This window comes from Entelurus aequoreus, linkage group LG24, assembly GCF_033978785.1.
Source record: "Entelurus aequoreus isolate RoL-2023_Sb linkage group LG24, RoL_Eaeq_v1.1, whole genome shotgun sequence".
Classification (NCBI taxonomy): Eukaryota; Metazoa; Chordata; class Actinopteri; order Syngnathiformes; family Syngnathidae; genus Entelurus; species Entelurus aequoreus.
In genome coordinates, this window is record NC_084754.1 from 22,287,590 (window position 1) to 22,311,437 (window position 23,848).

At 38.7% G+C, this 23,848-nt stretch overlaps 1 protein-coding gene across 3 annotated transcripts in view; it reads left to right on the plus strand.

The window, feature by feature from the left end:
• plekhg7 (pleckstrin homology domain containing, family G (with RhoGef domain) member 7) overlaps nt 1–23,848 on the plus strand; it is a 46,607-nt gene that overhangs the window by 15,898 nt on the left and 6,861 nt on the right. Inside the window, exons 4-16 of one of the 3 annotated variants that reach the window (XM_062035687.1) lie at nt 2,506–2,624; nt 2,770–2,810; nt 3,070–3,171; nt 3,535–3,684; nt 3,915–4,010; nt 4,472–4,570; nt 11,245–11,358; nt 11,569–11,746; nt 17,105–17,220; nt 21,126–21,213; nt 21,290–21,369; nt 21,437–21,590; nt 21,664–21,761. In XM_062035687.1, coding sequence (XP_061891671.1) covers nt 2,506–2,624; nt 2,770–2,810; nt 3,070–3,171; nt 3,535–3,684; nt 3,915–4,010; nt 4,472–4,570; nt 11,245–11,358; nt 11,569–11,746; nt 17,105–17,220; nt 21,126–21,213; nt 21,290–21,369; nt 21,437–21,590; nt 21,664–21,761 — 1,435 coding nt within the window. Of the gene's footprint in view, nt 1–2,505; nt 2,625–2,769; nt 2,811–3,069; nt 3,172–3,534; nt 3,685–3,914; nt 4,011–4,471; nt 4,571–11,244; nt 11,359–11,568; nt 11,747–17,104; nt 17,221–21,125; nt 21,214–21,289; nt 21,370–21,436; nt 21,591–21,663; nt 21,762–23,848 lie in introns of those variants that run through there. The other 2 variants (XM_062035688.1, XM_062035690.1) reach the window with 2 other exon arrangements.

Genomic DNA, 23,848 nt, shown 5'->3' on the forward strand with positions numbered 1-23,848 from the left:
CCCCGCCTACCGCCCAAATGCAGCTGAGATAGGCTCCAGCACCCCCCGCGACCCCGAAAGGGAAAAGCGGTAAAAAATGGATGGATAGATGTATAACATGTTTGACATAAACTTAAACCATAACCATAACCAAATGAACAAGTGATTGACGCGGAGGTGTCACTGATTACTCTGTATGCGCTGACAGCTGTATTTGTGTCCCTCCTCCTGCTTAATGCACAGAGGGGAGTGGGGCTGTAGTGGGGCTGTGTGTGAGCTCTAAGTCTTCCAATACAGAATAAACAAGGTTTTATTTGAAGGAACTGGTCAGTAAAAGACAACGTTTTTATCACCACCTTTAAACTTAACACAACACTGCGTGCTAGTATATTGGACAACAAATCAATGATTGAAGTGACAAACTTGTCATCTAAGCAATTTGCCATTTGTTGACAAGAACATATAGCCATGGAAGCACATTCAATCTATTTATTAAGTAGAGGTAACACAAACCAGTGAAATATTAAAAAGAGCTGCCGTTAGAGCCGACAAACTACAGCTGCTAGCCTGCTAAGTTAACAAAAACAGCTACAGCTAAATGCCGAGCATGGACTCGCTGACGTCACACGCCACTGGGCAACAAGCACTGTCAAAGGCACACGCACACATTGAAACATATCTTAACTGCATTAAGCCAGATATTTGAAGTTTTTTTAAAGTAACAAAATAATTACTTTACCTAGTAATTAATTACATTTATTAAGGAGTAATTCAGTATGTCCTATAACAATGTTTACCTATAAAAACACCATTGTTAAAGGTAAATTATTTTCATGTTGCTGCTGATGTTTAAACATGAACTTTATTCCACATTTTGTTTTCCTGTGTTGTTGTCAGCTGAAGAATTGAGCATAGCTAAATGTTTTTATAAAGAAGTTTGTAGATTATATTTGATTTCAAAGCTTTTTTGTTTTTCTTATCTCAAAACACCTCTTAATGTAGGATCCTATTATGCAAACCTACTTTTCTTATTTGTTGGTACCTGTTTTTGTGCATTTGGGATCCTCATCAGTCCCGAAAATGTTAAATCAAGCCATGGTGGAGCTATTTAGTTACGTCAACGGATATTTCCATTTATGAGTTAGTTTATGAGCCAAACTATATCGGGATATGAGTTATGGTCCATATCACCCAGCCCTACACTCATGTTCGTGACAGTGCTAGTCAAGTTTCGGGAGGATCTCTGTTTTTAAATGAGCATTGCAGTTGTAGTGTTTTTATGTATGAGTGCACATGTTAATAATGAAATTGTGTTATTAAAGACATTTCATGTTGCTCCTATTTTTTTTCTGTGCTACAAAACCGTTTTGTGCTACTAATTTACTAGTGAAAAAGCTGAGCGTACAGCCCTGCAACTGGTCATAATGTTTTGGCCAGTTGGAGCAAACTTTGTGTTTTTCCCTTGTTAAACAGAATACTGTACGCATTAATGTAATGATGTGTTTATAGTTCATTAGTATTTTATAATTACCTGCTCTCATCAGTTCTATACCTATGTTTCACTGAATGTTTTGTCAAGTAAAACCTTTCAGCTTTAGGAAGTGAAGACACAGAAAGCTGACAAGGGTCACTGACCAACCGTCAGTACATGCCAGGGATTTAAAAGTGAACCTTTACCCCTTCAAAAACCATCTTATCCACTTGCACTTTTCTCCTGCTGCCATCGATAGATACATTCAATAGATTAATAAATCTCATCCCTTTTTTTTTTTTTTTAGCAGAAGTTAGTTTTCAACAGAGTTAGTGTTTAGCTACTCCTAGTCTGCACTATATACATCTAGGGAAAGGGTGTCAAACAATAGCACAGTATTCAGTATTCATGTTATCCAATTTATTATTTCATAATCCAGTCCATATTGTACAAGTTTGCTTACAACTTTTCTTGAAAATTGAGTTTTAGATTTTTTTTCAATGGCAACAGTCCTTGATATTATATTAACTGAGTCCAGAGTGTAACTGAATGACATACAGTATGTTATGATGATATGATCATGTTTACTCTCTTCTGTAATCCAAGCATAGAATACGTTAATACACTTGAAAACAGTAGTTGTTTGAATTTAGCCTCAGGCTAAAAGCCACACCTGTAATGTTCTAGCAGCAGACTTGCTTTGGTAAGTCTGAAAATAGAGCCAGAGGAGTATAATGTGTGAGAAATGTACAGTTAAATCAGCACCTCCCTTTCAAAAAGCCAGTCATGTGGCACATTTTATTTTTCTCGTTATGTCTGGTCATGCATTGTAAATTGCTGCACATTTCTGATCGTTATTTAATCTGCATTTTATCTATAACGAACGATAAATATAATTTTGTATTTCCTCCTGACGTGCAATAAGTATTTCTCTATGCAAACAGCATTGTGTAAATGTGACATAACTAATCCAAACGTATTATAAAGCACTGATTTTTCTGTGTGCAATTTAAATAGAAGAGTACTTTTTAAAAATAATTTTCTGTCTACTGCAGTCTACAGGAAAGAAGGCGGAGCTCTGTAGTGGTCAGCTTGCCTGGGTTGGATGTTTCGCCAGGTGACTTGTTTGTATCCAATGGAGCAGCTGATATGTTAAACAACTCTAACTTCTCTGGTGTGTTGTTTCACTCTATTATTACAATTCCACTACACAGCTATCACTCAAACCAATTTACAATTTCTCAACACATTGTTTTGGTGTTTTGATTATGTTTAGTTCTAATTATTCTAATTCATATTCGTTTTATTTTTGTTATTAGACACAAAGAAGTCGAAGTGGCCTTTTTCAAGGCGTAGCACGGTGGGTATTAGTCCTTTAGTGAAGCTGTTATCTATGGACTGTGTGCTTGTAGTTTGTGTGATGTTCATATTAATACAACTTTTCATCCCTTTTCCTCACACAGAGTTTGCAATTTGTAGGAATGCCAATCGCAACACTTTTTGCTTTAAGATTTTGAGCATGCATGAGTAGGCCAGAATGTGCATGCCATGCCACCTTTTTTTATTTCATAAACACACAATGATGCCAAAGTTTCCAATTTGTGTCTTTAACATTTCAGACTAAAGGGAAGTCTCAAAACGGCACGGTGTCAGATATTGAAAAATATCTCACCACAGCACAAATTCAGGACTGGAGAAACTGTGACCTTCATAAGTATAAGGTGAGAAATGGTTGCTGTCAGCAGCACACAAAGCACCACACTATTTGTTGTGTAAATATATTTGACAGTGCTGAGTGATTTTCAAATCATGCAATATTTCAGTCCGCACTACTAATACATCCAAATTTCAAATCCAAATATAATCTGTGTTAATCCTGCTACTCTGATATAACAAGTTGCAAAATAACCTGACTTTCTAGGCTGTAACCATCTAGCACATAAGCAAAACCACACGCTGTGTATGCTTGGGTAGATCAGCAGTGGGAGGAACATCACAGTGCACTGCACAAGCTACTTGTCATCTGTGTCTTTCTCAATGTTTTTTTTCAATGAGGTGTATACTCTCTGGTGATTTTTGGGCAGGACTACTCCCTAGCAGAGTTCTTGCAGGACCAGTCCTCCCAGTGGAGCTGCACCTCTGACTCTATGGCTTCCAAGAGACAAGAGGCCATCTGGGAGCTCTTCACAAGCGAGTGTGTTTACTTCCTGAATCAGCTCATGGTTCTCAAAGAGGTGATTCTCTCCGCACAATGCCTTTTAATACATTCACAAACAGGACCACAAACAAAAAGACCAAACCCAAACGAAACCAAACACCTGTTTCTTTGTTCTTTACATCTTTGTTCTGAAATTCTTTTTTTGTCTGTGCTTTAGAGTTCCGTATTTTAAAAAAAAGAAAAAAAAAGCGTGCAACAAGATACTACCTAAGCCAATTGTCAGTCTGACTCTTTTGTTGCACACAGGTGTTTTTGGCAACACTCTCAAACCTTCAGATGAGGAAGTGCTTGGCTGATATTGACTCCTGGGGACTGTTTGCAAATCTCAGTGAGCTTTGCTTGGTGAGCAATAATGCAAACACAGCAAGTGGGACCTATAACTTTGCACATAACTCGAACAAATTCTCACAAACATCACTGTAGTATCAGAGTCTATTATGCAGCAAGTTTTAGTCATCAAACTAGGCAATAATTAGGTAAAAGTAAATTGGTATAGTAATAAATTAATGTAGCAAATATGTAAATACTGATTTTCCTCTGTGCAGAAACAACACATAAGACATAAAGAGATGCCAGTACACAGCAACTAACACAATAACATGTTGCACACCCCTGGGTGGAGGTAATGTAGATTATAGCTTATTGATTGACTTGTTTGCAGTTTTTTAATAACTGATAGTGACTTCTTTTGAGTAATGGTTTGTTGCGCCTTCCAAGTATGATTTTCACATGTCTTTATGTTATGTAGCATATAGTCATATTGCTTTCGAGTGACACTGGACACAAGTTGTTTTTCACTGCAGGTGAGCTTTGGTTTCTTGAGTGACCTCTTGCGTGCTATGAAGAACCCGTTGGACATCACCGGTAGTGGCGGGTCCACTTTGGTGCAACTACTGAGCAACGTAAGTGTGAATGGGCAACTCCACAGTCACTTGTTGACTTTCAAATAGATCCAATCAGGGGTGTCCAAACTACAGCCTGTAAGCCAACGTGCGGCACGCTGGAGTTTTCAATGCAGCCCACGAGATGACACAAGTTTAACAAGAAGATTGGCCGCGGCGTGTTTTTGCCTAAATGTTTTTCCCTGTGGACTACATCAGAGTGATAATGCGACTTTCTTGTGGGCAAAGTTAGAATCGATAGTCAATGACCATGACTCTCATTTAACAGTGGCTTGAGCACAGCATCAATATAGATGACCCAATCCAAACAACTTTCCCCACTCATGGTGTAAATGAACTATAACCAACAAATAAAGTCAACACACGGTCGTACATAACACACCTCCTGCTCATTGAACTTTGTGGACAACACAAAACACGTTTATATAATTTAAAACTACACATATAAAAATCCATTACAGTGCATGTTGGGTGATATGCAAAACACTCTTGCCACACTTCCCCATGTTTGGCGCATTTTAGCTGCTTGGTATTTCTGATTAATTACAAAACTTTAAGGAGGTGGCCAGGGAAGTAAACAAGGTAGGAGTCGAAATTTCAGATTGTCTTGATAGTCAATTTTTTATCGTTTATACTTCATAGTGCATTGTCGTTAGGGTCTGATGTTGGGGGGGTTGTTAAAGTTTAAGTATTTGAATAATGTGTTGTTGTTCAGTCTATTATAGCTTGCTTTAATCAATGCAAATTGAAGTGTTATTTTGGTCCAAAAGATTGTTGTTACGTCTCAACGCTCTGCTGTGTGGCGAAGAAAAGCATCGTAATATGTGTATTTGTATGTGTCTGTGTGTGTTGCTTGCACAGGTGTGCATCCGTACAACAGCGTATTTGCGATTACCCTCGAAAATGTGGCTTTACCACAGTTTGTAGTGTATTCTTACATGTTTGGCAAACTTCGCTCTTCGAATTGTAATGAAATTACCGTATTTGCCGCACTATAAGGCGCACCTAAAAACCTCAAATTTTGTCAAAAGCTGACAGTGCGCCTTATAATCTGGTGCGCCTTATATATGGACCAATATTGAGCCTCCAACAGGTAAAAGTTTCAATCAATCGCAACTACGGTAAGCAGCCGCCGACTTAATTTTCCCCCGTAGAAGAAGAAGAAGCGCGCGGTGCATGCTGGGATATATGACTGCGTGAGGCGTGCCGTTTCATTTCCCCCGTCTTCATTTTCCTCCGTAGAAGAAGAAGAAGCGCGCGGTGCATGCTGGGATATATGACTGCGCGAGGCGTGCCGTTTCATTTCCATTTGTTTGTTTATGTAAAGACCCCAAAATGGCTCCTATTAAGAGACACGCTTACGACGCAGAGTTTAAACTTAAGACGATCAGTCACGCAGTAGAACACGGGAATAGAGCAGCAGCGACACTGACTCGATTAATGACGACTTTGACGAGACGGAGCCGGGCATGTTGGATGCCGTATTCGCCCAACTGTTTAATTCGGACACTGAAGAAGAAGAATTCGAGGGATTTGTGGATGAGGAATAACTTCATAAAGTGAGCTTTACATGTTCATTTTGTGTGTTGTGTTGTGTGACGTTTGAGCAACGTTGAGTTATTGATGTATTGTTATTGCTCTGCACTATTTCGAGTGTTACTATATTGTGATTGCACTAACGTTTGATTTACCGTAACAGTATCACTGTTTTTTACGTGTTTATTGAATCAGGGAAAAGTTCACTTCCACTATGTGATATAAATGTTGCACTACATGTTATACCTTGCTGTTGTTAAAAGATAAACAAAACACCACGTCACTGACTTTATCTCGGGGAAAATAAAACAGCTGTTTATTCATTTTGAGAGTGAACAGAGTTGTCAACGCTGGTTTGTAATCTATTAATAAAGTTTGACTGACCTGACTGTTTTGTTGACATTCCCTTTAGCGCAGCTCCATCTAATAGATGCATAACGTAACCCCAGCCTCTACTGTAGCGTCTATTCTATGCGCCTTACATATGAACAAAAATTTGAAATATGCCATTCATTGAGGGTGCGCCTTATAGTGCGGAAAATACGGTAATATGCAGACTAAAACATTGGGATTGCGGATTACGTGTAAAACCGCTGTGTAAAGGTTATCACAGATGCTTCTGAGGCAGCACACAAAGTTGTAATAAATAATAATAAAAAACAACTGAAGTGTAGTGGTTTCTATATCAAATATATACAAACCCCGTTTCCATATGAGTTGGGAAATTGTGTTAGATGTAAATATAAATGGAATATAATGATTTGCAAATCATTTTCAACCCATATTCAGTTGAATATGCTACAAAGACAACATATTTGATGTTCAAACCGATAAACATTTTTTTTTTGCAAATAATCATTAACTTTAGAATTTGATGCCAGCAACACGTGACAAAGAAGTTGGAAAAGGTGGCAATAATTACTGATAGAGTTGAGGAATGCTCATCAAACACTTATTTGGAACATCCCACAGGTGAACAGGTAAATTGGGAACAGGTGGGTGCCATGATTGGGTATAAAAGTAAATTCCATGAAATGCTCAGTCATTCACAAACAAGGATGGGGCGAGGGTCACCACTTTGTTAACAAATACGTGAGCAAATTGTTGAACAGTTTAAGAAAAACCTTTCTCAACCAGCTATTGCAAGGAATTTAGGGATTTCACCATCTGCGGTCCGTAATATCATCAAAGGGTTCAGAGAATCTGGAGAAATCACTGCACGTAAGCAGCTAAGCCCGTGACCTTCGATCCCTCAGGCTGTACTGCATCATCAAGCGACATCAGTGTGTAAAGGATATCACCACATGGGCTCAGGAACACTTCAGAAACCCACTGTCAGTAACTACAGTTGGTCGCTACATCTGTAAGTGCAAGTTAAAACTCTCCTATGCAAGGCGAAAACCGTTTATCAACAACACCCAGAAACGCAGTCGGCTTCGTTGGGCCTGAGCTCATCTAAGATGGACTGATACAAAGTGGAAAAGTGTTCTGTAGTCTGACGAGTCCACATTTCAAATTGTTTTTGGAAACTGTGGACGTCATGTCCTCCGGACCAAAGAGGAAAATAACCATCCGGATTGTTATAGGCGCAAAGTTGAAAAGCCAGCATCTGTGATGGTATGGGGGTGTATTAGTGCCCAAGACATGGGTAACTTACACATCTGTGAAGGCGCCATTAAAGCTGAAAGGTACATACAAGTTTTGGAGCAACATATGTTGCCATCCAAGCAACGTTACCATGGACGCCCCTGCTTATTTCAGCAATATGTATGTATATATGTATATATGTATGTATATATATTAGGGGTGTAACGGTACACAAAAATTTCGGTTCGGTACGTACCTCGGTTTAGAGGTCACGGTACGGTTCATTTTCGGTACAGTAAGAAAACAACAAAATATTAATTTTTTGGTTATTTATTTACCAAATTTGTAAACAATGGCATAACATACATATACACACAGGGTCCATTGCCAGGGTTAATGTGGTCAACATATAAAAAATAAATAAGATAAGGCTCAGAATGGTTTCTTAACAAAACTTTTCTACATATAAAGTGCTTTTTTTGATTGATTGATTGAGACTTTTATTAGTAGATTGCACAGTACAGTACATATCCGTACAATTGACCACTAAATGGTAACACCCGAATATGTTTTTCTACTTGTTTAAGTTACGTTAATCAACATTAAACTGCCTCAAGTTGTTGCTCAGATTAAATAAAATGACAACACTTTTATTCTACATATAAAAAGTGCATTAAACAGTTTCAAGTTAACTCAGCCTCAGATTAACTTTTCTTCCCCCCCCCCAGCCTGGCTAACTTGGCAGTAAGAGGTGGGAGCTGTTTGCTCGTCTTTATCTTTGTTGAAGCGATGTTCACTTGGGGATGGTGCCGCTTCAAATGGGTTAGCGTCCATCCATCCATTTTCTACCGCTTGTCCCTTTTGGGGTCGCTGGAGCCTATCTCAGCTGCATTCGGGCGGGATGGGTTAGCATGTTTTTTAAAATTTGTTTAGCAAAATTAGTTCTCCCGAGTCAAACACCCTTGGATTAAAGCATGAATGTACGTCATATGTTCTAATGACCAATAAAATGTGCTTTAGAGTGTGGCAATCAGATGAACATTGGCATTGAGTCGTAAATGAAAGGGAGGAGGCTTGCAGGAGGATTTTAATCAAACACATGACTCACAATGTTATGGGAACTTTGAAGCTTATTATTGAAGCCACATGTTTTCACTTTTGGACGAGTTAATGGGCTGTCAGTGCGTGTCAGTGCAGCCAGACAATACCTCAGCAATACAGGGAGGGACTGAGAACCGATTTGCGTGTGAACACTTTGTTGTGATCATCAAGAATCATTACGTGACACAAACTGCTGGCATGGAGAATGCTTCAATTGAAACACATTTGATAAAGAGTCGAGAACAGTACTCACCAACCTAAGGCATGTGTGCCACAACTGGCACTTGTAGTTTTTATGTTTAGGATTTATGTTATTGCAAAGAATTACCCACTTAATTAATCTAATTAATTAATTTGTCTAATTCTATCCAAAAAAGCTGTATGAAAGATTTTTGTATAAGTTGTACATGGTAGTATTATTTTTTGCTCTTACAGCATATTATAGCGCAGAACAACACCAAAGCCAAACACCTGGGCCCTCATGTATAAAGAGCTGCGTGGCTTTCTTACTAAATATAGATGTACGATCACGTCCAGAAAATGTTGTTCGCCAGTAAAAATTCAGATGTGTGAAAGTGTTCGCACGCACACATTCAATCACATTTCTTCATTACATCGCGATCTACTTGGAATCATAGATATATTTTTGGCTTGGCATGCCCAGATCAGGGCCAGACCATGCCCCCTTATACATATGCATATCATATTGAACTATTGCTTGGATTCAAAATGACTTCATGTCTGGCTCACGTCCGGTTCTTTTAATATATGCTGTGGTCAAGCCAGCATCTGTTCTCAATGGGTACTAGGCGCCATTTAGCCTTCCTCAAAGAAAAATGCCCTATGCTTGCATTGTTTTCGTCTGTACGGATCGTTCAAATGGTGAAAAGGATAAACCTTTCAGAGTTCCTCGAGAGGTAATTAAAAAGGTTTACGATTTTTACGAAACTATTTTAGAAAAGCAACACACACTCCAGTACAAGGAAGCAGAGCTGAAGAATGCACAAGAGTGCAGTGATCACTTTAAGTTTGTTTGATATAATTTTAACATTTAGTGTTCCCCTTATAAGTATTGTCTTGATATTATTTGTATTTCTTAAGACACATTTTAGCGACAAGTGTTCCGTGAAGCACCAACTTGGCAAGTCTAAAAAAAATAAATCAAATGTGAGCAAAAAAAGAGTTAAGCTTTTACCAAAGGCAGCAATCATAAATTAAGTTTTCAGCACATACACAATTTTGACATCTAAAAGTTATGTGTTGATAAAGATGGGGAAAAACACGCTACTAGTAAACGAAGCAAACAACAGCAACAAGTATGTCAGTAGAAGCGAAGTTAAATCATGAAATGCAACCTTACCGAGCAAAAACAATGCATGATTTATCCGGGAGAGTCCAATTTCCTTGACCCAGTCACACACAAAGAAGTTGTAGACCTTAATGCTTTTCCAAGTTTCCATCTGTTTTGTCATGTAGAATGGCGTCAGAGCACATTATTAGTTCGATATGTCTGGGAACGCAACCAACGTATAATCTTTAATATCACTCGACAAATCTTTTTTTGATAAAGTATAGGGAACTATTCCATTGCAAACTTAAATTTTTTGCTCGTATCTGCTTTTTGCAAGAAGATTTAAGCCTCTTTTGTACTCAGAAAGTTTGTGCACTGCTTGCTGTACAACAGCCATCTTGGCTTGGTTCACCACCACTGGTTTTCACTTCCTGTAAGAAGTCACAATAGTCATGTGCTGGAGCTCGGCACTTTCTGACCAATCACAAGTGTTTCAAGCAAACCGCACAGCGACTGTCAACCAGGCATTACGGTGTCTCCGAGAACTGAACACAGGTGGAAATAAAAAAAAGTTGAAATTGTTCATATGTCTTTGATGCGCACATCAATCAGTCTGTGAAGTAAAAGTTGTCACTTTTTATGTGAACTGTTACCCAGGCATCAATTGTGTGTCGCTAAAGTATCCACAGCCTGTAGAAATGTATGTATGCCAGCTATGAAGCGCACATTTCCATGTCCACGTCAGTTTTTTTTTTCCACTTTTGTCGTGAAAATAGGGCGTACGGCAGATTTTTTATGCGTGCGCAAGCTTTGTACATGAAGCCCCTGTCCTGTTGATGGAGTATTTCTGCTGGTCAGAGTTTTTATACCGAGATATATGATGAATAGCAAAATTCTGAATTCATTATCCAGAACCACACCAAAATGCAAGTAGCCATTTGTGAGTTAAAATGCGAAAAACAACATTATTTTCTGCAATTGTCAGCAGAGCTCACTTATTGAGCTTGAACATTAATACTTGGCTTTTATTTGATTTTGTTTACCTAATGAAGTAGATTTGTGTTAGTTTAAATCAGGCCCAGTTTATTTGTATCAGACGGACATTGTTCATTTAGTTGATCTGCTGTGTACTATCTGATGTTCTGTTATCTGTTGGCAGGCTTTTCAGGAGAGCATATGCCACTGCCTGCAGAAGTACTGCCTAAACTACTCTACAGCTTTGATTTATCTGGACAGCCTGAGGCCCAGAGAGGACTTTGGATCTTATGTCAAGGTACACAAGGGCGCTTACACTGTGTGTTCATCATACCATGCACCTTTTTTATTCTATGTATTTTTTCTTATACCATATGCACCTTGATTAGAAAGCCAATACACATTGCTGTCATTATTGTAAGAAACCTGCTCTCAAACCCTTTGTTTTTGCCATCCATTGTCTCTTTTTCCTCAACCTTTTGCCAACCTCTGCAACCTGTCTGTCCAGTGGTGTGAACGACATGAGCAGTGTCGCCGGCTACAACTGCGCGACTTACTGGTGGCACCGTTGCAGAGGCTTACCCGGTACCCGCTGCTACTACGCAACATCGCAAGACGGTTTCAGACGGAAGAGAAAGGAAGGGATGATGTGCAGGCTGTAGCGGAGCAAGTAGACATGTCTATATGTGAGTACTTCTTATGTATTCTTCAACAAAAAAAACTTGGCATTCAGCCACATGCAAGTTGTCCTAAGGCTGACAAGGTGAACATTCCACTGTGACTCTGGTGTCATATCACAGCTATATTGCTCAGCTGATCATGGCTGGAGGGCTTTTTCATCTTCTCTACTGGTATAGTAACACCAGGATTTTTTTCCACAACTTTGCCCACACCGCTTTCTTGTACAAAAAAATAAGCCATAGGCTCATTGGACAAGAACCATAAATCATTAAGAGGCTGATTACATACTTTCCTGTAACCATTAAAGAGGTGGGGCAGATATGCTTAGGTGCGGTGACGAGGCGTGTATTTATCGTAAAAGCAGAGTTTGTGCTATTCTATCAGCACAGTGTCACACCTGTTTTTGGCAGATAACTGCCCCAATCCAACATGTTGGCACACAGTGACATGTACAGGTTAACACCTCAAACTGAAACAGACCAATACAGGATGGTGGTTAGCCTCTGATTAGAATACCGTAGCCACACAGTAATAATGGAGATAAAACTAATCTGTTCTAGGGCCAAGACTAACACATAAAGTAAAGCACCAATTTATCCAAGAAACACGTACAAAACATCCACAGCTTATCTTTTAAAAGGTAGAAAAACAAATAATGTAATGTAATATATCATTAATATATCTATTTAGTTTTTGCAGCATGCTGTGTGCCAGAAATGCACTTTGATTTTAACCAACAACAAAATCAGGTCAACACTAAAAATATTTGGTGCCACCTGTTTGCCCTCATAAAAGCATCACTAAGGACTTTCTGATGTAACTTGTTACAACGTTGCAAGGTAGGTGGAGGTAGGGATGATACTCGAAACCGGTTTTCCCGGTTGTTTGATAAGAAAAGAACAGAGTCCTCGGACTTGAATCCCTTTTTGAGAACCGGTACCCGTTATCGAGACCACTATAGTAAAGGAAAAGAGTTGATTCTTTATTCGAATACCGTCCCGACCAGAAATGCTCCGTAGGACATCACAAGAAATGACATCACGTAGCTCAATCATTAGGCGCAGATAGAGAAAGCAGGAAAACAATGGACGGGAAAAAGCGCTCCAAGGTGTAATAAAGTTCAAAACAAAAGCTATAATCCATCGAATAACTTTACTGAGAGATTTTAGCAGGGTAAAACACATGACGAACACTTTTACGACCAACCGAAAACATAGCAACCAGGCTAGCAACGCACCTCCTTTACGGCAGCTGTCGCAACGTTCTTAAAACAACCGCAGCACATACTTATATATTCAACATATCTCCCTTTTTTAACTTTTGTTTTTCTTTCCTTGTAAACAAAAAAACTGTAGATGTGTTGTTTGTCTAATTATAAATAATGCAGACGAGGCGTGTTGGCTGAGTTCTTGACGTTTACTTTCACAGCGTGGCAACATGCAACACTTTTCGGGGGGGCTCCGCGCATGCTCGTAACTCCCGTTGCATGCTGGGTAGTGTAGTTGTTATATTCTGTAGCTCATAACATTTCCCCCCCATAAAGAAATAATGTTAACTCAATAAAGTGTATTTCTTTTTTTAGCTTTAACTTTTCATTTTTTAGCATTGTAACCACATTTGCAAAGAAATTTTCTCTTCATAGAATTTTCTTTCAATAAAGAAATAAAGTGCAAAAATGTCAAAGCATCATAACAAACAGTTATGTCAAATAGCAGCAGAAGTGCACTTTTTGGAGAACTGTATTATTTTCAGTTTTGTGCCCAAAGGAACTGATTTTATTTAACACTATTATTACTTATACACCTATAGTGATCACAGAGACAGGTTGTTTTTGTGTTACTGTATATATTTGTTTCTCTGAAAAATCCCACTTAATATACTTTGGGTAACAACAGTCAATATTTATTTATTTAATTTAATTTTTTTAGTTGGGTAACAGTCAATATTTATTTATTTATTAGATTTTATTTTTTTATTATTCAATAAAAGTGAGCTTTTGTTAAACCAAATATTGTGTGTTTTTTTCCATATACAACAACCTATCTGGACTCGATAAGATAATCGATAAGGAATCGGTTCGATAAGAGGATTCGATAATAGGCTCAAACTCGATAATTCCTTATCAAACATCATCCCTAGGTGGAGGTATGCATCGTATCTCTGGTTACAACACACCTGATAGCACCTGGTCTGCTAGAGTATAAGAAGACGTAGCCAGAAGTTGTTGTTGCCAACCTGGGGACTTTTTTAGCTAGCATTCAGACCCACTTGTTACACTTTTTCATAAAAGCAACTAGCAACAAATTTGGAGAATGACATGAAAAGAATGTATTTCTCTTAACAAGCAGCGGAAAATACCGTAGGGCATTTCCGCAACTCAAAGCACACACAGACGGCTTGTTTGCGACATAAATTTATATTCTAAACATTTGTTTGACTTTTTATGCTTTTTTACCACTTTTTTTTGTCTCTCCAACAATGTTATTTCTCTCTCGTACAGTAAATTAGAAAAGTATCGTAAAAACGTCATCAAACATTTTAAAGGGGAACTGCACTTTTTTGGGAAAGTTGCCTATCATTCACAATCCCTATGTAAGACGAGAACACATGTTTTTTTTCTATGCAGTAACTCATAAACGTTATCAAAATTCAGCCAACAAAGGAGTCAATGGGAGTCACTCTATTCCGCCAAAAGGTGATCTGAAAAGCATCCAAAAACCTCCATTAAGGTTTTATATACACGCTGTAAGTATTTATGTAATGCAGTAACATTAACTTCATAGACATATCACAACGTTGGCTTTTTCCTTCAACAACACTGACTGCAACTCACGGTAGACTTAGTGAGAGACAACAAAGATAACAGAACTAATGCTTCGGGCCTGATTTACTAAGCCCCTAGCTGCAGCGTGTGCAAACAATAATATAGCGTGTACTGTTAGTGGCCGTATTGAGAGTGATGTACTAAAACTGTGTGTACAATTGAAAAGTGGTGCAGACCGCCTGATTTAAATTAGTATCTTGTGTGTACAAAACATACAAGGCATCACCGTGGATACACTTGATCATTTAGCTACCCACACAGCAAAAACACTCCGCGGCGGATCCCCCGCAAAGGTATCGCGCTTTCCGGAACGGAACCACGAAACGGACCCGTATCGGCGTCCACTTGCTCTCAGGAACGTATCCGCCACGGAGGCGGGTCGCGGATCCGCCGTGGCGGCGCGCTGCATCCGCTCCGCACCCATGATCAAAACCTAACCTTCGCGGCAGGTGCGCCGTGGCGGCGCGCTGCATCTGCTCCGCACCCATGATCAAAGCCTAACCTCCCGCCGCGGACCAGCAACGGACTCATAAAAACCCTGGCTCATCTGGACGTTTTGGACCCGTTTATCTTATTTTCAAAATCCCTTCTGTTCTTGCTGTAGGATAAAATAGGAAACTAAAAAATTCACTAGGCCCTACTACAGCAATATAGGCTTACATATGCATTGCCTTGTATTTTTAAACTAACAATATTGTCAATAGGCAGAAACAGAAAATGGTCAATTCACTCTATAAAGTAAATATATAATATATAAATATACTGTATACATAAAAAGTAAATATACATATTTAATCTATTAGGCTACAACTTCAACGAAATGCTGCTCCATGAACAGCTAACATATCAGAAAATGAATAACTGGTGAAAACCTAGCAAAAGGTAAACCTTTTGCTAGGTTTTCAAACATGCAGGAGACATGTACCACTTTTATGGGCATTTTAGAAGAAGTCGGACTCGGCAAGTGCATCTACATTGAACATTGAAACCACTTTTTTTCCTTTTTTAGCGCTGTAAGGTGGCTTCATGCAGGGTAGAGAGACTGCACTTATGAGCTCAAGACACCAAAAAATGCATCCTTAAAGAAGTTGTATTCTATGTGAAAAACAAACGCCATTAAAAAAAACACTAAGTACACAAACGCATCAATAGAACTTGTTTTAATCAGCCTCTTAAATCGCCCTGCATGCAGTATGAAATGAGGTTGCTGAATATACGATATGTCTAATTTCTTATTTATGTCAGTCCAAATAAGTCAACTTGACACACACTTAAGATGGAGGATTCTAGTGTGTCCATTGTCTATCTTTGCAGTGGCGGCACTTAACCAACAGTTGTGTGTCTTTAGCTGTTAGTTTGAACATACTTTTCAGACGTGCCAAATAAAAGCTAAATTAGGTGCTGCAATCACTTTTTAATATAGTAAAACAGGTTGCCTCTGCTAAATAATTGTTTGCATTTTCTCTTCCCAGTATTGCGGGCATCTTGATAATCAGCATTTATTTTGTATATTAATGAAGACAAGGACTCAAAAAGGATTGCACGCCTTTTTCTGCTCACTTAACAGACACAATCCACTTTGCACATGTTTAGTATATCAGCTTTGCGTGTTTTATCAAGTTTGCATGTGCTTTAGTACACACAGAACTTTAATAAATCAGGCCTTTACTGTGCAATATCTGCTCTCACTGAGATGACGACTGATGGGATGTTCATATCTTCCCTGAAGAATTAATCATAATCCCTGCGAAGGGTTAAAAAAAATGTGGGTGTAAACGAGCGTTTTGTGTCTTTCTCGCCATCTCTGGGTCTAAATTGGTTGTCAAAATTCCCCACATCCTCCTACTATCCAGGTGAGAGGCATGATTTATATAATCTAAAATGAACACTCACCAGCTCAGAGTCGAGAGGGCAGCTCACCAGCTTATGATGTCAATATAGATGCAGACGCTAGTTACTTCTCTAAGATCAATGCGCCACTAAAAGTATGTCCTTAACGTTAGTGCCTATAATAACAATATCACTAATACTTGGTTAATATTCAGGTCACGACATGTAAATGGAGTATTGTTGGCACTTTTTTGGAAGTTTTTTGTGGGTTTTATGGGCGCTGTAGACGCAATGACGTCATGACTCCCATTAGCTCAATTATTTGCTGACTTGCTAGCGTTTATTTACGAGTTAGAATGAATTTTTAAAAAGACGTGTACTTGTCTTACATAAGGATTGTGCAGAATAGGCAACATTTAAAAAAAAGTGCTGTTCCCTTTTAAGAAAAAGCTAAAGGCGGTTGTTTTTTTTAATGCTTGAACTTATGTCTAACATGTGACGTGGTGCAACTTTGAAAGTGGATATTTACTTAGAACTGTTCAAATTCTAAATTGTATGACTTCATTGCTGTTTGATTTTAGAAGTTGTACTCTGACAACTATTTGACTTGATATAAATGTTCTCCTTTGTTTAATGTGTTATTGACATTGCACCACATCACAGCAACAGTGAACTAACAATTAAATAGTAATGTTGTCTTGTCTCCAAGGTGACCTGGAAGGAAAGGTAAAGTGGTTAGACAACTATCAGAAAGTCAAACAGCTGAGAGACGCTCTGGTGTGGCTTCCTGTGTGGGAGCGAGACAAACGAGCCATTATCCCAGAGGTTAGTAAAAAACAACAAAACTGAATGTTCAAAAGTCAGACAGATAGAGATTCAGAAATTGATGTTATCTTTACGATTCCAATTCCATTTTCAATTCTGCGACTTGCTTCCTTATTGGTTTGATACATGAGAAGCATTTATTTCACGTTGGCACTTAAAGGCAGAGGTGGGTAGTAACGCGCTACATTTACTCCGTTACATCTACTTGAGTAACTTTTGGGATAAATTGTACTTCTAAGAGTAGTTTTAATGCAACATACCTTTACTTTTACTTGAGTGTATTTATAGAAAAGAAACGCTACTTTTACTCCGCTCCATTTATCTACATTCAGCTCGCTACTGATTTTTATCGATCTGTTAATGCACGCTTTGTTTGATTTGGTTTGTCAGACAGACCTTCAAAGTAGGATCTGTCGCATGCCTGCGTTTCACCAATCAAATACAGTCACTGGTGACGTTTGACTCCGTTTCACCAATCAAATACAGTCACTGGTGACGTTTGACTCCGTTTCACCAATCAAATGCAGTCACTATTACAGTATATACAAGGGTAACTATTACAGTACATACAAACGTAACTATTACAGTATATACAAGGGTAACTATTGCAGTACATACAAGGGGTAACCATTATGTACTCACAAGGCAAATTATTACAGTACATACAAGAGTAACCATTGCAGTACATACAAGGGGTAACCATTATGGTACATACAATGCTAACTATTACGGTACATACAAGGGGTAACCATTATGGTACATACAATGCTAACTATTACGGTACATACAAGGGGTAACCATTACGGTTAGGGCTGCAACTAACGATTATTTTGATAGTCGATTGGTCAACGATTATCTTAACGATTAGTTGGATAATAAAGCGTACACCTATTTAATGGTTCTAATTTTTCCATCAACTTCTAAATGCAGCTGAAGTTATTTTAGGCATGTGCTTACTAACAACAAAGATGACTAATTCATTCATAAATATTTATTTTTACTGTAACTGTGCTGCTGATTCAGTTGTAACCAAAATTAATATGACTATTAAAATGTCAATTTCAAAGAAAGAAAAGGCAAATTGTTATTTAAAAAAAAAAGTTTAAAATAGGAGCAATGACAACAAACAAAATCGAACTTCCTTAAAAAGAAAACAAGCCTTTTGTGATGTTTAAAAAGCTGCACACTGGTATATTGACTATTAATTAACTCCTGGCAGTTGTAGCACTCAAGTAACTCAATGTATAGAATTGTATCTTTGATTAATTCTTAAAATATTGGCTATTTTATAGATTGTATGTTTAATCTTATTATACCTCCGCATTGGTGCCTGCCTGTCTCGCACTGTGTGTGTGTGTGTGTGTGTGTGTGTCATTTTGCCTTTTTTTTTTTACGGCTTTTTAAAGTACTTGAATTGATGTTGACAAAGTTTCATCATGCCTCTGCTTTAAATGCTCGCGTATCTCAGATGTACTGCCATAAAAAAAAGGTGCGCTTTGCAAAATGAGCAAGGTTTTCACAAGAATAAAAGTAAATGTTCCCACACTTTACATGTTGTCACTGGCAATGTTTTTGCGAGTGGCGATGTGGACCTGCTTCCGCCCGGAAAAACACGAGTGAAGACGTCACCACTATGGTCGACAAATATAATTGCTGACAATGTCGACTATTCGTTGCAGCCCTAATTACTGTACATACAAGGGGTAACCATTACAGGTGTAAGTGTACTTTGACCTGTAGAAGTCATGGCTAGCGGAAGTGCTAAGGAAAAGCCAGAGCTTGAAAAGCCTCGTCCACGACTAAGGACAGTTCAACCTCCCACTGAAATACATGAACCGACAAATAAGTGGATAAGATGATATCAGTGTGTTGCCAGTGTTACGAATTAATGCTGCACTTCAATGAATAACTCACTCTGCAAACTGTCACTGTTGTCTGCATCATGCCACTTTTAATTTATTAGTTAATTCTATTAAAGGCCTACTGAAACCCACTACTACCGACCACGCAGTCTGATAGTTTATATATCAATGATGAAATCTTAACATTGCAACACATGCCAATACGGCCGGGTTAGATTAGTAAAGTGCAATTTTAAATTTCCCGCGAAATATTCTGCTGAAAACGTTTCGGTATGATGACGTTTGCGCGTGACGTCACGGATTGTGCGGACATATTGGGACACCATTGTGGCCAGCTATTAAGTCGTCTGTTTTCATCGCAAAATTCCACAGTATTCTGGACATCTGTGTTGGTGAATCTTTTGCAATTTGTTTAATGAACAATGAAGACAGCAAAGAAGAAAGCTGTAGGTGGGATCGGTGTATTAGCGCTGGCTGCAGCAACACAACCTGGAGGACTTTGAGTTGGATAGCAGACGCACTACCGTGAGTACGCAGCTTTGGTTTCCAAACATTTGATCGCTTGCCCGTACGTGCATGTCACGTACGTAACTTTGGGGAAATATGTGCTGTATGAACTTTACGGAGGTGAACGGTACTTTGGCCTGTGGGATTGAGTGTGTTGTGCGGGTGTTTGAGTTGTATTGGCGGGTTATATGGACGGGAGGGAGGAGGTGTTTGTTATGCGGATTAATTTGTGGCATATTAAATATAAGCCTGGTTGTTTTGTGGCTAATAGAGTGTATGTATATGTCTTGTGTTTATTTACTGTTTTAGTCATTCCCAGCTGAATATCAGGTCCCACCCGCCTCTCACAGCATCTTCCCTATTTGAATCGCTTCAACTGCCCTCTAATCCTTCACTCTCACTTTCCTCATCCACAAATCTTTCATCCTCGATCAAATTAATGGGGTAATCGTCGCTTTCTCGGTCCGAATCGCTCTCGCTGCTGGTGGCCATGATTGTAAACAATGTGCAGATGTGAGGCGCTCCACAACCTGTGACGTTACGCTACTTCCGGTACAGGCAAGGCTTTTTTATCAGCGACCAAAAGTTGCGGACTTTATCGTCGATGTTCTCTACTAAATCCTTTCAGCAAAAATATGGCAACATCGCGAAATGATCAAGTATGACACATAGAATGGACCTGCTATCCCCGTTTAAATAAGAACATTTCATTTCAGTAGGCCTTTAAATAATAACATAACTAATAACTTTTTTTTTTCTTTTTAACAAAGATTTTCCTGCTGAGTTTGTATTTTCTTTGTTTCATTACAAAAATGATTGAAGCAGTTTACACAAAAACTATGAACTTTTTTGTTTAGCATTTTGTTCCTTGACTGTACCGAAGGACTCAAATATGGCTTACGGTAACTATATATGACAGACAAATGTGTACTGTAGCTCACATGTGATATATAGTAGTAAAATCTTCAAAATAATGATAGATGGTAATTTTAATAATAATAATAATACATTTTATTTAGTATAGCGCTTTTCAGAGCACTCAAAGACTCTTTACAGGATAAAAAAATTCAAATATAAAACAGTTTAAAGTAATAATATAAAATACAGGAAATATAAAAGCAGTACATTGTAAAATACATAATAATACAGGACAATTACAAGACAGGACATTACAAGACACAGAACACTAATCACTGGTTAAAAGCAGATCTGAATAGGTGTGTTTTGAGAAGGCTTTTGAAGGTGGGAAGGTCTGGGCAGTCACGAATGGGTTTGGGAAGAGTGTTCCAGAGGGTGGGAGCAGAGATGGAGAAGGCTTTTTCAGTGTTGCTAAAACAACATGCACTATAGTCCCTAATCATTTCAGCTCTACAATACTGTACAGTAGATACTCACAATCCAGCCTACTGTAAAAGCATGAAAGTACAGTAGATATTGGAAGAGTTGTACTAACCCTGTTAATGTTAGTTTTGTGCTGATACATCAGATAACATTTCAGCCATAAGTGTTATTAGTGTACTTGTTTACTTTCCACAGAACCTCAAACATCTGCTGAAGGATGTCACCCTTGAGAATCTGATTTCTCACAGAAGTCTGCTGCATGACGGCAAACTGGTGCGCGCAGGTCCGCACTCTGCAAGCAGACACAAATCAGACATGCCGACACAATCTTATGCCATCTTACTCTGCTTCACTCCCAGAGAACTCAAAGCTCATCGACGTCTATCTGTTCCTCTTCGATGAGTTCCTGCTCATCACCAAGCTAAAGAGGAACAAGAAGGTGCGTAGCCATCTTCCACTCCATCACACCGCCTCCCTCACGTGCTTCCTCTCTGCATTGTGTGCAGAGGTCCATCGGTCCAGAACAGAATCCCCTGAGGCTGCCACAGAACCTGGAACTGGATCAGCTGCTGAAGGAAGGATGCACCTTCACGGTTCTTGACCAGCCCGTTTCTTTGGACCGTCTCCAGCTCAGGAACATTGATCAGCTCAATGCATCAAGTAATAAGATAACATGTTTGATGTACTTGTTTGGTATCAATGACGGCATTTGTTGTTTGTACTTTTTGTGTAGCGTCAGGGCTTCCTCATTCCTTCATAATAATGCACCGGAACCGCTACCAGCAGTGCATCGGTGCTTTCATCCTACAGGCTAGCTCAGAGGCTTCCAAGGTAAGTTATTACAATACAATAATACATGTCAGGGGATATCTCCGTATGTGGTAAAGTTTTACCCAAAGAGTTTGGCGTGAGTGTTCCATTGTCGCCTGTCAGTGTAGTTATTAAGCTCATTCTTTTTCTCTGTCGTCTTGTTGTGGGGCAGACTGGCTCGTACATGCATATGCATCCTCTGCTGTTGTCATTTCTAATACAAAGTAGCGTATAGTTCTAACTTATATCTGTTAGTAGACTCAATATGGAAGTGCTAAAAACAACAACATGGCTGACGGGGAGAAGACGCTGTTGAAGTAGTCAGGTAAATAAGACCGTCCACAAAACGGCGCATGCTGAAGAGACTGTCAGAAAGCAGCTTGAAGTTGGTCTGTAAAACATAAGCTATGTACAATTTTGACCAAAAAAACACCATGACATGTTATGTAGACTACAAGGAAGTGTTTTAAACGCAGAAAAAAATCATAATATGACCCCTTTAAGTCCTGTCTTTAAATCCACTTATTTTCGGGCTTTTAACTCTGCATGAGTCGTGTGTTCTTCAGTTTCTTTTATTTATTGATGTGAATCATTTGTATTGATTTGTTTTTACTAGGCCTGGGCGATATGGCCTAAAAATGAAATCTCTGCTTTTCCTATTTTCTTGCTCTACATTTTGATGAAACCATTGAATCCAAATGACAAAGATCATTCAAAACATGCTTTTTGTTTATTTGATCAAAAACTACTAGATTGAAATGACACTGCATACACTAGAACTTACTCTTAGCAAAATTCTAAATTTGAATAATGTTGTTCTTGTACTTTTTAATTGAATAATTTTCAATGAATTAAATTAAGAGCTTCCACTGGGAAACAATACTTTTGACTTGAATAAAATAATTCTTTTAACAAAAATGTAGCATCGGACACTGCATGCAAATAAATAATAATCTCCAACATTGAGCTCAATGAAGTCTTAATACTTTTGTCTTGAATAAAGTACTTCTGTACATAAACATTTAGTGTTATACATTGCATACAAACAAATAATCAAGTCAAACATTGAGAGGACTATAGTTTTAGTAAGTGGATAAAGAGAGGCGTTTTCATTCACACATCTTGGCGGTGTGCAGAGCGATTGCTTTAGTGATTACTCTGCATCATACATGGTATCATCATACATACCTGGTGTAAGTGATTCCACCACACCATAGTAAATGAAAATAACATAACATAACATAACAGTAAATTGATTTTTAGCCAGTAGTTTGTTTGTTGTTGCAGTATTGTTCGACTCAAAAACAGTTGTATTTCCCACACTCGACTGGAGGCTTCGGTTTAAGATGCAGAAATACGTTTGTCTTTTTTAAACAAACTTTGTGAATGTGAGTGTGAATGTTGTCTGTCTATATGTGTTGGCCCTGCGATGAGGTGGCGACTTGTCCAGGGTGTACCCCGCCTTCCCCCCAGTGTGCAGCTGGGGTAGGCTGCAGCACCCCCCGCGACCCTATAAGGGACAAGCGGTAGAAAATGGATGGATGGATGCAGCATGCAGTCACTTGTTCCACACCTGTTTCCGCAAAACCAAAGTACTAACAACACTTTTATTTTCTGTGTAACAAAAGTCTCACACTCCTTAGCGTTAGCCTAAGCTATGTTTTGCTAGTGCCGCTAAGGAATTAGGAGTACAGCGCAAACTACGGATGCTCCCGAGGGGCAAAAAGTATGCCGTAGCAATAGGAGAAAAAAATATTTGTTTTATTTGTTAACCTGTCCTCAACAAAAAACTCAAATATATCGATAAAATCGATACATAGCCGGGGCCTATTTTTACATAATGACAGTGTTTTTATTTACCGTATTTTCCGCACTATAAGGCGCACCGGATTATAAGGCGTACCTTCTATGAATGGCTTATTTTAAAACTTTGTTCATATATAAGGCGCACCGCATTATAAGGCGCATAGAATAGACGCTACAGTAGAGGCTGGGGTTACTTTATGCATCCCGTAGTTGCGAGACCTGTTGTGGCTCAATATTGGTCCATATAAAAGGCGCACCGGATTATAAGCTTTTGAGAAAATTTGAGGTTTTTAGGTGCGCCT